Source organism: Pezoporus flaviventris, unplaced genomic scaffold, assembly GCF_033815535.1.
Source record: "Pezoporus flaviventris isolate CSIRO_AGI_PZ_B2104156 unplaced genomic scaffold, CSIRO_AGI_Pfla_v1 ptg000143l, whole genome shotgun sequence".
Lineage (NCBI taxonomy): Eukaryota > Metazoa > Chordata > Aves > Psittaciformes > Psittacidae > Pezoporus > Pezoporus flaviventris.
The window spans coordinates 1,909,791-1,926,037 of record NW_026892691.1 but is presented as its reverse complement, the minus strand read 5'-3'; the positions used below and the strand labels follow the sequence as shown (position 1 = coordinate 1,926,037).

Here is a 16,247-nt window from a genome sequence, read left to right as displayed (position 1 = left end):
AACTAGCTCTGTGGAATAGGAAGGAGACAATTATGCTCCAGATCAACAACATCCAACAGTGGCAACAGAATTTCAGGAGGCGAAAGGCTACTGTCTTCAAAATAATTGCACAGCTCAAGCAGCACTTCAGTAACAAAAGACCAGTATCTGACTGTCAGCAATGTCTTATGCTTCCTCTTGTTATTTGGGAAGTCCATGCTCATAGTCTTCATCAGCTGAAAAAGAATCATTTGACATTTAGATGCATGAAAACAGTAGCTGTTCTGAGAACTACAAAATACGTACCTGGAAGACTGGAAAGCTCATAGCAAAACTTGATGATTTTAAGAAATACATGTCTCTTTCTAGAAGATTATTTCCAAGACAAAGAGGATATCCCATTCAATGAAAGCTGGGTAGTAAAAATAATCTGAATAATTTTATAAAGAATCTAAGACAATACTTCTGCAAGAAGTCCTAGCTAACTCAAGATGATGCCAGCCAAAATCTGGGGAAAATTAACTGCCTTATTTTTCTAGACACAAGTTCACATAATGAGATAAAAAGATCATATGATATTAACTCTGTTTCTGATGAATCACTGTAACACTGGAGAAAAGGGAATGGTTCCATTCTTTGTTTCTCATCTCAAGTTTGACCACCTACCATTTAATTTACAGGTATTGAAAAACACTTCCAGAACTACCATAAACCATATAGTACTCCTAGAGCTGAATGCATCTCCATTTTAGTCTATTCTAGATTATATTCGAAGCAAAACCACAGATACATCAGATTACAGGCTTCCCCATACAATCTGAGTAGGGTATAACATTTATCATAGAATAGTTAGGGTTGGAAAGGACCTTAAGATCATCTATTTCCACCCCCCTCCCATGGGCAGGGATATCTCACACTAAGCCATGTCACCCAAGGTTCTGTCCAATCTGGCCTTGAACACCGCCAGGTAAGTTTCTTCTTGTTCTAGTTGGAATTTAAATATTATACCCAGAAGTGTCCTGTTTGTGCTTGAGCACTATTAAAATAGTTTCCTAGAGCTCTGCAACCTGTAAGAAGCTTTGTTATTAGACCCCCATAAGAATAATTAAAATCACAAAGTTTCATCCTCTCTTACTCATACTAGAATACACAGTTAACAAAATTTTTTTTCATATGACTATAGTCATATGAAGTGGAAGAGATCCACACCTCTAGTTAAAAAAAAAAAGTGACTATTGCAAAGGAAAAAATACGAAAAAGCAGGGTGAAAATTGGGATAACATGCTTCTGGTTGTGCAGACATTCACTCAGAAAATATGCTCGGTTCTTTAAGAGAACAGAGAAAACTCAAGCTGCCCTGACAACTGCAGAAACACTGGTCAAGTACACATAAAGAACACTAGTGGACTGATAAGACTGAAGTGTTGTTTAGTCAATACAGTAAACTTAAAGAGAAAATTACTTGTGCATGGATTTATTGCAAAAGACTTTCCATTGAGGAGTGAGGTACACTGGTAAAAAACAATTTGTACACATGCTTCAAAGACAGGACTTCTACAGGGACTGTGCAGCAACAAGCTCCAAAGCAGTAAAAGATTCAAAGATAAGTGGAAATGCTATTGCTTAAATCCCTGACAAACATATTCCACAAAGGAAAAGACAGTCAACAAGAATATTCATTAGGAGGGTATTAACATCTTCATCTCAGCTGTGTCTCATTCTGAATTAACATTTATTTTCTTAGGGCCCCCTATATGTAAAATGAAAACCCCATCGACTGACAAAAACCAAAGGGAGAATATTGTCCATATAATTTGATTTTCTTTATATTGGCAATTCTTTGTCTTAGGACACAAAAGAAGAGAGGCCAAAATCAGCTTTTTTACAACAAAGAATATAACTGTGTTAAAACCAAGTAAAGGAAACCTTGGTGTGCATAGAAGAAAGCCGACAAAATCCACGATCAGAATATTACCTTCCCTGCCCACAAAATAAAGTGCTCACAGACTTCCAAGTTATGACTATAACCTCAAAAATGTGAACTGATACAACAGTCCCTGTTGATATGCATTTTAACAGAAACTGGTATCACCACTGTCAGGGAGAAACAGTCTTAACTTTTGTTCAAAATTTCACTGGTGCTTACTCTATCAAAACTCAGTTAACACACCGCACCCTTAGGTAGACTACTTATTTTCAAAACTTGAAGCTTCAGAAAGTGCTTCTAATAGACAATTTACTCTGCCTTTAAAAAAAAAAATGGAAGTGCTGCTTCAGTTAAGCTGAACAGGTTAGCGATATTATAAACACTTCTGTTCAAGGTAACAAACTTGTGCTGTCTTGTATGCATCATTAGTGGTTCACCACTACCTCAGGAATCTGTAAAACCATGTATACAGAGAACTGAAAAAACCTTACCCCAACAGTAAGCTATTTTACATTCATAAATATTTAAATTATCAAAAAGCCTTCAGGGACAACAACAGTTACTCTCCACAGTTTACAATCATAAATAGTTTCTTTTGGAAATTCTGTTGCCAAACAAGTTAGCAGTTTTTTAGGTCAACAGTTTATTAAAAGAGTCAGCTTCTTAATTCCTATTTAAGTAGAAACTTAGGCTGCAAAAATAGCTTCAAATACAGCATCACAACTTGTATGTTCATTTAATGTGTGAAAATTTCATCATAGTTGTAAGATTTGTGAACTCAAAGTTCCTAGGATATTTCACTAGTTCAGGTATTTTCAGCAGTAGGACACATGCTAGAGCAATGTCTATGTGTCAATATTTACACTATTATGATTCTCTTTCATTTTCAAAACACTTAAAATGATCCAATCTTCCAAACGGAAGTTCTCACAAAGCAACACACAAGATCTGACCACAATTTTTTGCTCACTGAATGCACTTCAGACTTGCTATATCCCTTTGCCACTGTTGGACAATGCTGATTTTGAGTAAAAACAGACACATACTTTGAACTTTCTACTTCTTTATGGATCATTTCAGTCTTTATAGTGAAACTATTTATTGATAAGCCTAAATAAGATTCTATGAAGTTAACATATAAAGTGACAAAATCAGAGTAAAGCATCTGAAATGTGAAAATTATTTAAGCATTTAAGTTGTGTAAGAAATCCTTTCTATTTACTATTGTATTTAAGATACCTCAGATGAAAAACATTTCACTGTGTATCATTTTTGCAAAGGCAATGTGTAACAGTATACTTACCTTACACCAGTAGAACACAGATATATCAAAACTGCAGTGTAGGGAGACTTGAGTTAACCCAAATACCAAAAGGAATTTACAGACAGTACCATAGTGAAATAAGATGACTTGTAGTACTCCCACATTACTGATGCTAAACCGTTTCTCGTACCATACACAGTCATTTTCTAACTACTACACCTCTACTGTGTACCATATTATGCAGTGTAAGCAGATGCTACGGAAACGCAGTGCCTCAAACCCGGTAAAACCATAGAAGTAACTATCTCCAAACAAAGTATGATGATGATTATGATGATTTTAAAAACCTATATAGTTATTACCTCTTATACAAAAGAGAAGAGCATGTCACAAACTGATGACGCCACACAAGAGAACTCCCTCCTACTATTACTAATTAACACAACCCTAGAAATACACAAGAGCAATCCAGAAAGACAAGCACAAAAGCAAGACATTATTCAAATACTTACTACAGCTTTAACAAATACTGCTTATTTGGGGATTCAGGAATACAGACACCAGATTTCTATTATTATGAATACAGAACCTTGATTTGAAGTGCAAAAAAAAATTAGAACTTTTAAAACATGCAACTGATTCTTAAAGAGCACCTCTTCATTACTCTAAACAAAAGTTATCCCTATACTGTACTAATTTTTCTGCTGGACTGTTACTGAATCACAAATGTTAATTAATCATTTAACTCACCTGGCCTGGCTTGGGGGATAAACAATTAACAACCTCCTCCAGCATCACTGGTATGTGCAATCTTCCACAGTCATTGTTTTCCATACTTTGAGGCAACTCTTCAGTTTCACATTTCTGGATGGTTTGTTCCTTTAACTCACAGTCCAACAGCTTTTTTGCTGAAGAATGAATCCTCCTGGCCAAAACAGCCACATCTGTTGAAGTCAGCCTTAAGCTGCGCAAAACCAAAGATTTGTAAACTTGGCACAGACACTGAGATAACATTTTGGAGTTGATCAACCTAGAGAAACAGTAGATGTCAGGAATTACTCCAAAACAGATACTTAAAAACTAGTAGGTTTGTTTAAAAAAAAAAGTGGATATGTAAGTAAAGCATTACACAGTCCTATATGGGCAGTTCTAAACGAGAATGTCTTACTTTAACTTATTTCATAATTTTCTGTTATTCTACCAATAAATCATATTCAAGTAAAAATGGTTTTTCTTACATAAGGAACGCCTTCTTTTCCTTTACACTGGCAGGACTCTATCCATGTCCCAGAGACTTCAACATTAAATGACTAACAGCATCTGAGCAAACCAGAATAGTAACTTCACTTTCAGGTTGCACCCCTCCATTTTGCCAAAACGAGATATTTGCTCTGAACAGTAGCACTCTGGTTGCCAAGTTCTCCATATTTCTAGTCTACAGTGGGAATGAATAAATCAAATACTACAATCATTTTAGGTTACACATATAGTAAATATGTGGGTTTTGTTATCATAGAATGGTTTGGGTTGGAAAGGACCTTAAGATCATCTAGTTCCAACCTCCCTGCCATGGGCAGGGACACCTCACAGTAGACTATGTCACCCAAGGCTCTGTCCAACCTGGCACTGAACACTGCCAGAGATGGAGCATTCACCATTTCTCTGGGCAACCTGTGCCAGGGCCTCACCACCCTCACTGTAAAGAACTTCTTCCTTATATCTAACCTGAACTTTCCCTGTTTAAGTTTGAACCCATTACCCCTTGTCTTACTGCTACAATCCCTGTATTACGCCTCAATATTTTAAAGACAGCCAGAGCTAAGAATGCTCCAGAGTAAAACTAACTGAAATAATACTCAAAACCCTGGGAAAACTCAAGTGTTTAGCTACAGCTTACCTACACAGAGAACTGCAGATTTTTTTCACTCTGTCTTAACCACCCCAGAACCAAGCCAGTAACCAACCAGTAGAAGGCTGCATAATTTCATTTCCATTAAAAAAAAAAAAAAAGGTAAGTTTAACACAGGTGACTACATAGTCATGGAGCTGAGACCTATAATACTGCATTGCATACCCTCTCCCACCAGACAGCAAACTTGCAAAACTTTGACATAAAAGCATCTGAAGAAGTGCCATCCTACATTTATACTATTAGCCAAAGGGCAATCTTATGTTAACTAACAGATGGTTATTATGTGCTTTGATTTACCAAACCAGAGGCTTCACGTTATTTTGCCTGTGTAAATAAGATCACGGAAAGTTACATCAATTTAAGTCCCAGCTTTTAGATTCAGGAGAAAACACTAAGGTGAGGAAAACCCTGACCCTTCACCTTAAATCTGAAAGCATGTGTCACTCTACATAACCTCTCACAGACGTAACACAGGTCCAAGGTTCTGCAAGGAACTGCAATACCTCCACAGAAAATATGAGCAGAGTGAACACCAACAACCACCCAACTCCCACTGCCCTACATTGCTGGTTAGGAGCACCTAAGAAGCGGTGTTAACACGAGGGGGACACTGCTTTCAACCAACCTATCTACACAACCGAGGGATTTGTTTCTCCTGACAAGTTAGGAAAACCGTGTTACTTTCTTACAGCACTTAAGTTACTTTCTTAAGGGGCATTCGGGCAGTTTGAGGCAGGACTTGCATCGAGCGTGACTAACAAAAACTGGACTCTGCAGGGATTCTTCCTCAGAGAAGACTGAAGAAGCGGCAGTCCGCCCGCACCCCGGCCAGCGCACGCCGGGTCCCCGGCACCACACGGCGGGAACAAGCCAGGACACAAAAGGGAACTTGCGTACGGCACAAGAACCGCCCGCCCTACCGGGGCTGGAAAAACTCCCTCACAGCGCGCTGGGCCGCTGCCCCTCCACACTCCTCGCAGCAGCCCTCTCCGTTCCTCACAGAGCTCTCGCCCTCCCTTAAGGCTCAAAAAGGCGGGAAACTGAGCAATTTCACTTCGCCTTCACGCCACTGCCAACAGTAACCACCCGCAGCCCCTACGGGAAAGCGCTGAGCCCCCAGGGTCCGCACACCCACGAGGAGCCACCGCGCCACAAACAACTAGGCCCCAACACAGACCAACCAACTGGCTTACCATCAACGCCGTCGCGCTGCGAGCGTCACGAGAGCGACGGCCAATGAGAAGGCGGAGGGGGCGGGGCGCTTGTGTTTGAATTAGGCGGGCGCCGGGAGCGGCGGTTGCTGCGCTGCGGACTTGAGGTGAGTGGTGGCCCAGTGCGGGGGTCAGGGACCATCCGCTCCGTCTTTGGCTAAGATGTGGGGCTGATCTGGTGGCGTGGTCCACGGGAGGGCTGTTGGCGGTGGGTTGAGAGCCTCTGGTGGGGCTGTGTCGCGCTTGCCTGTTTCTGGGTATTCTGTCCGGTTTATGGCTTTGCTTTGCTGCTGTGTTCCAGTTAACCCAGTGCTTGTGAGGTGACTCGTCTGAGGGGGGGGGGGTGTCTTGTTCTGAAGCTGTAAAACCGTTACCAAGACTCTACTACAGAGTCGCTATATGGTGTTAGGAGTGACTAACTTTCAGCTGTCAGTTATGATGGCCCGTTAAAAAGAAGCTCTAATTTGACTTATGTGAATAAGTGGTTTTGTACCCTTTGTGAATTATGTTAACATGAATCCCACTTTAACTGTCCCTTTAAACCCACATCCAACTCGATTAAACCAATAGCCTAGAGAAAGTAGCTAGGCAGCTACTGACATTTATTAAAGGACCAAAAAAAAAAAAAAAACCAAAAACAAAACAGCACAACACTTCCTTTAGCGTATGGAAACCTGATGGTATATCTGCAACCTTGCTCTCAAGTGAAGGAAAGCCAGTAGATGTTTTATGAGTTCAGACTGTTGAAATAAGCTTAAGAATTTGGACAGAGCCTTGGGTGACATAGTTTAGTGTGAGGTGTCCCTGCCCATGGCAGGGAGGTTGGAACTAGATGATCTTAAGGTCCTTTCCCATCCTAGCCTAAAATGATAATTCATTTTCTTAAAGCGGTGCTGAATTGGGTCATCTTTTCAGGCCAGTTACGGTGCTTACCAAAGGGCTAGCTAACAGAGGGAAGGGGAGATGTAGCACAAGTGCAAGATGCTAGTCCTACTTAAAAGCATGAGCCATTCAAAAGATTATATTTGAAATATAAGGTCTTTCAAGCTTTGTTTTTTTGTGTTTTTTTTCTTTTGTTTGTGGTGGTTTTTTTTCGGGGGGGTGGGGTGGGTGTTTTTTCTTGTTTATTGCAGGAAAGATTCAGCTGCTTGAATCTGAAAGAGTCCTGGAAACAAAGAAGGGGGACTAAGGGGATGTTATGTCTGCTACTAAGGAAGAAGATGTCTGTAATCATATCAAAGTGGTGGTCCGTGTCCGTCCAGAGTCTCAAAAGGAAAAAGACAGCAGCTTTACCAAGGTTGTTCATGTTGTTGACCAGCATATATTGGTCTTTGATCCAAAGGAAGAAGAAGTTAGTTTTTTTCACAGAAAGAAAATGACTCATAGGGATATTAATAAAAGACAAAACAAAGACCTGAAATTTGTATTTGATACTGTTTTTGCTGAAAGCTCAACCCAGCTGGAAGTTTTTGAGCATACTACCAAAAGCGTGATCGATGGCTTCTTAAATGGATATAACTGCACAGGTAACTTTACTATTTATCATCTGCAGTTCAAAGAACTTTACAGAATCCCTCCAAGTTTCTACCATTGTATCCGATGGCTGCAGGGGCCTTAAGAGAAGCTGAGATGTAAATAATAGAAAGTTTTTCATTTTAATTTATGGGTATGAGAGGCTGACTTTTTTGCCTGTGGAAGCTCTATTTGGAAAATTACTTCATGTTAGGGCTGTAATACACTTTAGAATTTTATTGGATATATGCATGCTTATGAAGGGAGCTCTCTAAAAAGAGTTACTCAACCAGAAGCAGCTGTGTCACTGCCTGCTTTCTTAATTCTCTTAAAGAGCTTGGTTCTTTTAATTGGCAAATGGAGTGTGGTGGGGAAATGAAATAACCTACCTGCAATAAGTTGATGAATTAGGATTCAGGGAGAAAGCAAAGTTTCATGGTAAATTGACAGTGAGTAAATTTTGAACTGAAAGTTGAAAAGTAAATGCAATTTTATTATTTTTTTAATAGCTTTCTAATTATATCTGTGAAAGGTAAAGCCTAAGTAAGAAACTTGATCAGTTTATGCAGACAGCTCTGCAGAATAACAGAGGTCTGAGGATGTCCATTTGGTTTGTGTTCCTGAGTAGCTTACTGATATAAAGTGTGTCTCTTTGTATCGTTCTCTGAAACTTCAGTGCTTGCATATGGTGCAACGGGAGCTGGAAAGACTCATACAATGCTGGGTTCCCCTGAAGATCCTGGTGTGATGTATTTAACTATGATGGCACTTTATAATTCCATCGATGAAATAAAAGAAGATAAAATATGCAATATTGCTGTCTCGTATTTAGAGGTGAGTTCTTGTACTTGGTATGTTTCTTTTAAGAAGGCATATTTTAAGGAAAAAAGCTGGTTTTGCCTTTCTTCAGCCCTTTCTGGGACTTCACAAAATGTGTCCCTGATGGGAATGAAACTAAACTGTGCTCCACCAAATTTGGTGTTACTCCTGGGCACCTGTTGCTGGTTTACAGAAGGCTGTCCAAAAAGGACTATCTCTTCTGATGTCTTCACTGAGCATTCTAATGACTTTTGTTTTTTGCTGATCAGTTACATCCCTCTGAACTTCTGTTGATGTGTAAAAGAAGAATCTTTTCAGGGTTATAGTTAACAATATAACTTAACAGTAAAATCCTGTAAGCCTTGTGAGATCACACAACAAAGTATCTAATCCCTTTTTGATGATGTTTTTCAAAGTTTTTTGTTTATTCATCCGAGATACAGAGCAACTGCTTGGATTAGAGCTGATATGTCAATGGTTAGCTCTTTACAAATATTCTGCTTGTTCTTTGTCATCTCTCCTCTCTCCACTTTTTTGCATCACAGTTCTCTTTTTACAAGTAGCTTTCTTGGCACTGCTGTCAAGTAGTAGTAGTGAAATTGTACTTCTAGCCCCCTCAAAGGCTTAATGGGCAGGTGGGGAGGGAGAGAAGGAGGGAACAGTTTGCTTTGCCATGTGCTATTTCAAGTGGTTCCACAGACCAAGTAATAAAGTATTTAAGAAGTTTAACAGATTTATGTAGGTATTAGGTTTCTGCACAAGTTGGGGGCATTTGTAAGTTAAAATTTCTTTTATTTTTTTTTTTTAATAAAGATCAATTATTTACTAGGAAAGAATGGCTCCCACTTCAATGGCTAAAAAAAAAATCACACCATTTAAATTAATTGACTATTTCAAGCTCAGTATAGGAGAGCTCTTTGGCAAAATTGCTAGAGAATGAATTTGTTATTTTGTCTTAAAGAAGTGTTAAAAAGACTGTGTTGATTTCTGGTTAGTTAAATTTAATCCTTTCAAGTAGGACAGGACAATTATATTAAAAGATTTTCAATTCCCTGTCAAAGGTCTACAATGAACAGATCCGTGATCTGCTGGTGAACTCAGGACCTCTGGCTGTTTGTGAAGATGCCCAGAAAGGGGTGGTAGTTCAAGGGCTAACGCTACATCAGGTATGTAAATAGGTGTTGAAATTCAGGATGCTTCACAGTGCATTTCAGAAAATGGGTAGGATCCCATTGCTCTGTGGAAGTTGTCCAACTAAGTGATTTCCTTCCTGGCCATAATTGCCAATACCTTAGTAACTTGCAAACATAAATAATGATTCAAAAGCATGTTGTGGGGAAAAAAAAGTGCTGATATTGAATACAGATAGATAAAAGTATTCATTACTCATTATCAAATGGGTACCATTGGTTGGATGCTTACTTTCAAGATATGGGTTTTTTGCTAAAACATCTTGGCATTTGTTCAATAAATTCATGGCCTTCAGTGCCATCTTCAAGTGTTCTACACCCTTACAATGTCTTACTGTTGGTTTTGTTTTTAAATAGCCTTGTTTGAGAAGTTTCATGTTAAATTGCCTTTCCAGGCCAGTGTAGCAATTCTTTGGCTAAGTCAGTGACAGAACCTGAAAATAACTCTGATGGACCTATTTTCCTGCAGCCTTTTAGCGTGTGTTACATGCTCTGTAGCTTCCAGCTTTTGTGTACAGGGAATAATGATTCAAGAGGAAACTGTTATTAGGTTGTCTCACTCTGTAAACACGGTCCTTCTCAAAACTTGCGTCTCCTGGGGAAAAATTGAGTATACTGGTTTTTAATACATTAGTACAATAAAAATTAAGTCAATCATTCATAAGTAAGGCTTCTTATAACGATGGAGAACTTTAGCAGATTTGTTTAAATTCTTCACTAAAAAAATTCTCTGATTTTAAAGTGCTTGCTTTTCTCAGTTAAATAGCAGTAAGGTACAAATGGTGAAGTACTTCAAATTCAAAACAGGAAATTTTTCTTAGTTTTTAGATAACCAAAATTTGAAGTTCTTCTATTTTTCTGTAGGTGAATATTAATGTCTTTTAGATCAGTGTAGAATTTCCTACAGTTGACTAAAAGTGCATTTATCTTGTACTCTACCCATAAAGCCTAAATCAGCAGAGGAAATCCTTCAAATGCTGGATTATGGAAATAATAATAGAACACAGCACCCCACAGATGTAAATGCCTCCTCTTCCCGGTCCCATGCTGTCTTTCAGGTAAGATGAGACAGTAGATGTACAGTGGTCATTACTGTGAGTTGTAGCTTTTAATTAAAGCTGAATGCAATGGAAGCATTTTGGTCTTAGTTAGGGCTAGAGAATAAAGTTTTCCAGTATCTTGTTCTTTTTGACTTATTCCTTGTAAATATGTAAAGATTCATAGTGATTTCACTGAATTAATCTGTTCTAGTGTAAATATCTCTAGTTCCAATCATTTGAACTAATATTGCTTGGAAGAAATAGCTTTTCTGAAAAGCTGTAATCTTGAACTTTGAATGTACTTCCATATTGCAATCTTATAAACTGAAAGTTGATGGAGTTTTGGTCTTAGTTTGGGGTTTTTTTTTTAATGCTTTCTGGTTAATGAAACCATGAATGCTTATTAGTTTCATTCCATTGCTCAGCATTTTTCTAGGAAAAATATTTTACAGACTGAAGTTATATGTCTGACTATGAAATGAGAATCTCAAGTAGTACTTTCTCATTCCACTTACTTTGGAGAATGTTGATTTTTATACTAAAATAATTTCTTACTGTTCCTGTATGTACCAAATTTTAGAACTATTAAAGCAGTATATGTTCTCTGAAAATATCTCCATATACATGCTTGTGTCATCAAAATGAAATGCTGATTTTTAGTTTCCGTTTTTAAACCTGTTGCAGCAATCTGCTAAAACTTAAGACTTCTCCAGAGCTAACCACCATCTTATCCGACTCCTCTTACATGCAACCTGTGATGCTTTCCAAAAATAATATTTAAAAAGCAGTTTTGTTAATTAAAATTCCTTTATTTCTGTTTCTAGTGCATACTGCAAAGCACATGATCTTGAATAATTAAATGTTACCATTCTGGGTTGCAAAATAATAAAATAAATTTGTATTCCTTTAATTACAGGTAAACTGTTTCACTTTTAGGCAGTTTTTAACTGTACCTGCAGACTTAGACAATGCTTAATAACTATGGGCAAAAGTTTGTATTTTGACATAGATGATGGCAGTGCAATTAGCTGTAAAGTTACCATGCCAGAGCTCTACTGTCAAGATTAATGAGAAATGGTTAATAACAGGCAGTATATGTCTTGAATTGATATCATGGTAGATACATCTACTTGTTAGCAAATGTTACACGTGCACCAAAAAAACCATACTGACAAAATTACTATACCTATTATCTTACTACAATTTTGTTTGAATGTTTGACAAAATAAAATGCATGGTATTTATGCTTTTTTTTTTTAATTATCATTTGAAACTATTTCCAGCTTGCAGACAAGAAAATTAAACCAAATATGAATGCTTGCAGGTGAAAGGATTGTTTTCTTTCTGGCAATATAAGTAAAAACGCAATGAAAAGAAACATCCTATTGTATTTACATATTGTAGGAATAGCAAATACGTAATCTGTGTGTGTATAGATATATATGAATATATTTGGGATGCAGCCTTGTTTGCCATGCACTGAATGGAAGTTGTTATGCTCAATGGTTTTGTAAATTCTTTTCATTTTATGTTCTAAAATGAACAAGCTTTCGGTTTTTTATTTGTGTGCATATTATATACACACTGTGAACTGGTGTGTTGCATGACAACGTACTAATAACAATCATTTGGTAATGAAATACTGTTACAGTAAGCGTCTGACTTTAAAGAGCAAGAAGGATATGCTTTTGTAGATCATAATATTAAGTCCTGAATGATTTTTTTCTGGTTTCATTGTTGTTGATACTAGAATTTTTAAGATTATTTACGCTAGTGTGAACATTTCTGTATTTGAGCTTGAGATGAGAGACAAAGTTATTCTTGGACTAATCTCTTCATGTTCTTTGTTATTCTGTGCCCCTGTAACAGTAGTGGCCAGCAAAGTACCCTTGAGTGTGTAAAGAGCACTGGCTGCCTTTTAGGCAATCTCCATACACAGCTGCAGTCAGTTAAATGGCATGCTTGACTGAACTTGATTTTATGGACAAATATCTAATGTTTACAACCTGCTCATGAAGCAAAGGACCTTTCAATGTAAAGGACAGGCATTGCCATGTCATGGTTAGAAACATGTTCTTCTCTGTACTCAGCATTCAGTCTCAGTGTTCATTCACCAAAACTGTCAGACTGATTCTGTTGAAGGATACTGGAGTTGGTAAAACCTTTCTCTGGTGTGCTTTGGAGTATTCCTAATTCAGTTATTCCTGTCATCAAGTAATCCTGAATGTCTGTTGTGTTCATCTTTTGAGATGGTCTAGCTGTCAATCAAGATATTTAATTGCTTTTGCTTAAGTTGCATTTTCTGCCAAGTGCACAAAGTATTAGTAAAAGTAATGATTAGTTTTGTTAAACAGTTGTATTTTGAACATGTGATTTGTCCAAATATCTACTAATATGTTGTGTTCTCAGAGATAAACAAGTGCAGCCCTTGAATAATAGCACACTTCAGAGGGAATGGGTTTTAAGCCTTTTTCACAAAAGTGACTTTATGCTTGAGAGGAGGAGAGGATTAATCATTTATCTAGAAAAATGTACATAAATGTTTAATAGAAATGCTGCATCTGCATGTGGCACTTGAAAGGAATATTACTGTTGCTAACTAGGTAGGTCCCTTGAATGCACTGGAAGCTTAACAGATGTTAATTAGTGTGTACTCATTTAAGCAAATTCACAACCATACACTTTTAAAGTGGGTTCTTAAATACTTCATCTGCAATTAGTGGTGGCATCTGTAAGAAGTAATTACAAACTAGTCAATTAGTGTTAAAAATGACCACTTGTGTCAGTTTCTATTTCCACGAATTTGTGGCATTTAGCAAAACATGTCTTACCTGCTTATTATTTATTTTATTGCCTCTTTGCTTCCACAGGTACAAGTTATGAGAAATACCTATTGCTGTCTTGATTCCTCTTCATTTTTAAGTTTTCTCTTATTTTCAGAGTTGCTTTTTGTAGAGGTGTGTTCATTTGTTTTATGCTGGAGATGATTTTTGTTGCTCACTTTATTGGAGCAGGGTTTTTTTCTGGGACTGACTCAAAATAGTAAAAGTCTGTCCCAGGACATTCTGAGCTGATTTTTGCCTTACTGTACCATCTGTCTTAGGCTTGAAACATCTATCTAGGTCAGGCAATTACTGCATTCGACAGTAAAATCCCAATTGCCACACTGTTTTATTGAAAATGTTTTGCTGACGGACAGAGAAGTAGGAAAGATCCTGCTTTGGGGCATCTCCTGTATCTTTTGAATTTTTATAAAAGATGTGTTGTACAGCATAGTTTGGCTGTCACTTCACTTTTCCCTACTTCACTAATGATAATTACTGGGTTCTGGTAGAATGTTACTTAGCTTGAAATAGGTACCATACCAAGGTAAGTACTGGGGAATGGTGTGTTTTGTGTGTGTGTGTGTGTGTTGTACTAGAAATAGAACCTACTTGTACTGTTTGATAGAGAAACATATCTATTTGATATAGGTATTTAGTGGCAAGGTATGATAATTTTATTCACTCCCACTATTTGTAAATTTTTTGGATGTTATAAATTCCTGTGAAGATTTCGCTGCTCATGTGCAATGCTTAAAACTGCAGAACTGGTGAGACGTTGTCTTTATTTGTCAATTCCTTTACATGTGAGGCAACTCTTTCCCAATTCACTGTCTTAAAGTGCGTTCATGAAACTGTCAGTAACCATTAGCCTTGCAAATGGCAAGGCAGTCAATACTGAAGGGGGAATTTCTAGAGAATCCTGAACAAGTAAAAGCCATCTAAGGATAACAGTAATTCTTCTTATTGACTATGTTATCATGCTTTGCCTACTTGTTCATAAACGCAAGGAAAGAATATCTTCACTAGCAGAAGGAAGCAAAAGCATTTACTTTATATATGTCCTGTACCATGAAAATTTCAGGAAAGAAGGAAGGGGGAACAGCTTTCCAGAAGAACCTGGAGTAATATATCTGTTCACAGCAGTAAAGGAGTATTGTTTCCTTATTAGTGGTAGTTACAGTTAAGTCTAAATCACTGAAAGTTCAGCCTTTTTCCTGGACTGTCCCTACGTATATAGTTACGGTATACTCTTAAAGGTGCTTTGAAGAAATTAAGACCTTTTTCAGTTTGAAGTGAAATAGTGTGTTATACATCTTGACTGCTGAGGAATTTAGGGCTATTTTAGCTATGAAATTCATTTGAAACCCTCCAGTCTTTGCTAGTTTGGTAAGACCTGGCCTAGTTGCTTGCTTAATCCTCTGCAGCTAAAGAGAGGAAAGAGAAATAACCTGTTTTACTTAAGTGAAGGGGCTAGAGGGGGAAGCAATTACTTGCCACTGGCAGACTGATATCCAGCCAGTCCTCAAGCAATGAATACTGTGGAGAAACCAAAAAAGCTAGAGCAAAAGCTAAACACTGATGTGCCACCAGCACTGTTGGGTTCACAAATATGGAAGCACTATACAGGCTGCTATGCTGAAAATTAACCAAATCCAGTGCAGCCACAACCACCTTCTTTTTCCTTACTAATAGCTGAAGCTGGCAAGTTCTAAGGGGTCAGTGTCAGAAAGATTCAGTATTTCCCATTAGGCCAAACTGCCTATTGGTGTTAGAGGCATACTGAAAGGATTCTGAGAAGGATGCCAGTATTTCTGAAAACAGTTATTACACCATGAAATAAAGTTATTACTTAGAGTAACAAGACTCATTAGTTGTTACTTTTTAAATATGTTCTTTTTTTTTATTGTAGATTTATCTAAGGCAGCAAGATAAACCAGCCAGTATCAATCAAAATGTTCGCATCGCCAAAATGACTCTCATTGACCTGGCAGGATCTGAACGTGCCAGTGTGACAAATGCCAAGGGGGCCCGTTTTAGAGAAGGAGCAAATATTAACCGCTCCCTGCTAGCTCTGGGAAATGTCATTAATGCCTTGGCAGATCCAAAGGTATGTGCTTCTTTTCCATGCAGTTCTCACCTCATCGTGTTCTGAAAATACTTTGAAAAATGGTAAGCTTTCATTGACTTTAGTTCACAGTCCCAATGGGAAAGTTCTCAAAAGTAACGTAAGCCACCTAAGGATAGTGTCAAAGGTAAACGTACCTCCTTTTCTTAACCACATTTTTCAAAATCAAGCATGTGTAGAGAAAATCTCATGAGTGAATATATAGCCTTGTTAAGACAAAGACTTTTCTGGACGCTTATGCCCTTTAATCTTAGGGGAGGAAGCTCTTATAAGAGAAAACGCCTATCCAAACTTGGATAGGTGGTGCACGCATCCATACGCCCACACTCACAGCCTTTTAGCCCCCATTCCATTCACAGTAGTGAATTAGTCTTGTCAACTAGCTCACTAACTTAAGGGAAGGAGTGGGGACAGTTGTGCGGAAGAAGGACAAAACCTCCTGA

At 37.9% G+C, this 16,247-nt stretch overlaps 2 protein-coding genes across 5 annotated transcripts in view; one reads left to right on the top strand and one right to left on the bottom strand.

Annotated features, from left to right (window-relative positions):
* METTL15 (methyltransferase 15, mitochondrial 12S rRNA N4-cytidine) overlaps positions 1-6,313 on the bottom strand; it is a 101,296-nt gene extending 94,983 nt beyond the window's left edge. For all 3 annotated transcript variants that reach the window (XM_061479201.1, XM_061479203.1, XM_061479202.1), the window contains exons 1-2: positions 6,276-6,313; positions 3,921-4,200 (exon numbers count right to left, since the gene is read on the bottom strand). In XM_061479201.1, the coding sequence (XP_061335185.1) occupies positions 3,921-4,184 (264 nt within the window). In that variant the 5' untranslated portion in view covers positions 4,185-4,200; positions 6,276-6,313. The remainder of the gene's footprint in view (positions 1-3,920; positions 4,201-6,275) is intronic.
* A 1,117-nt stretch (positions 6,314-7,430) lies between these two features.
* KIF18A (kinesin family member 18A) overlaps positions 7,431-16,247 on the top strand; it is a 35,702-nt gene continuing 26,885 nt past the window's right edge. For both annotated transcript variants that reach the window (XM_061479178.1, XM_061479177.1), the window contains exons 1-5: positions 7,431-7,819; positions 8,482-8,639; positions 9,686-9,790; positions 10,762-10,872; positions 15,589-15,786. In XM_061479178.1, coding sequence (XP_061335162.1) covers positions 7,492-7,819; positions 8,482-8,639; positions 9,686-9,790; positions 10,762-10,872; positions 15,589-15,786 — 900 coding nt within the window. In that variant the 5' untranslated portion in view covers positions 7,431-7,491. The remainder of the gene's footprint in view (positions 7,820-8,481; positions 8,640-9,685; positions 9,791-10,761; positions 10,873-15,588; positions 15,787-16,247) is intronic.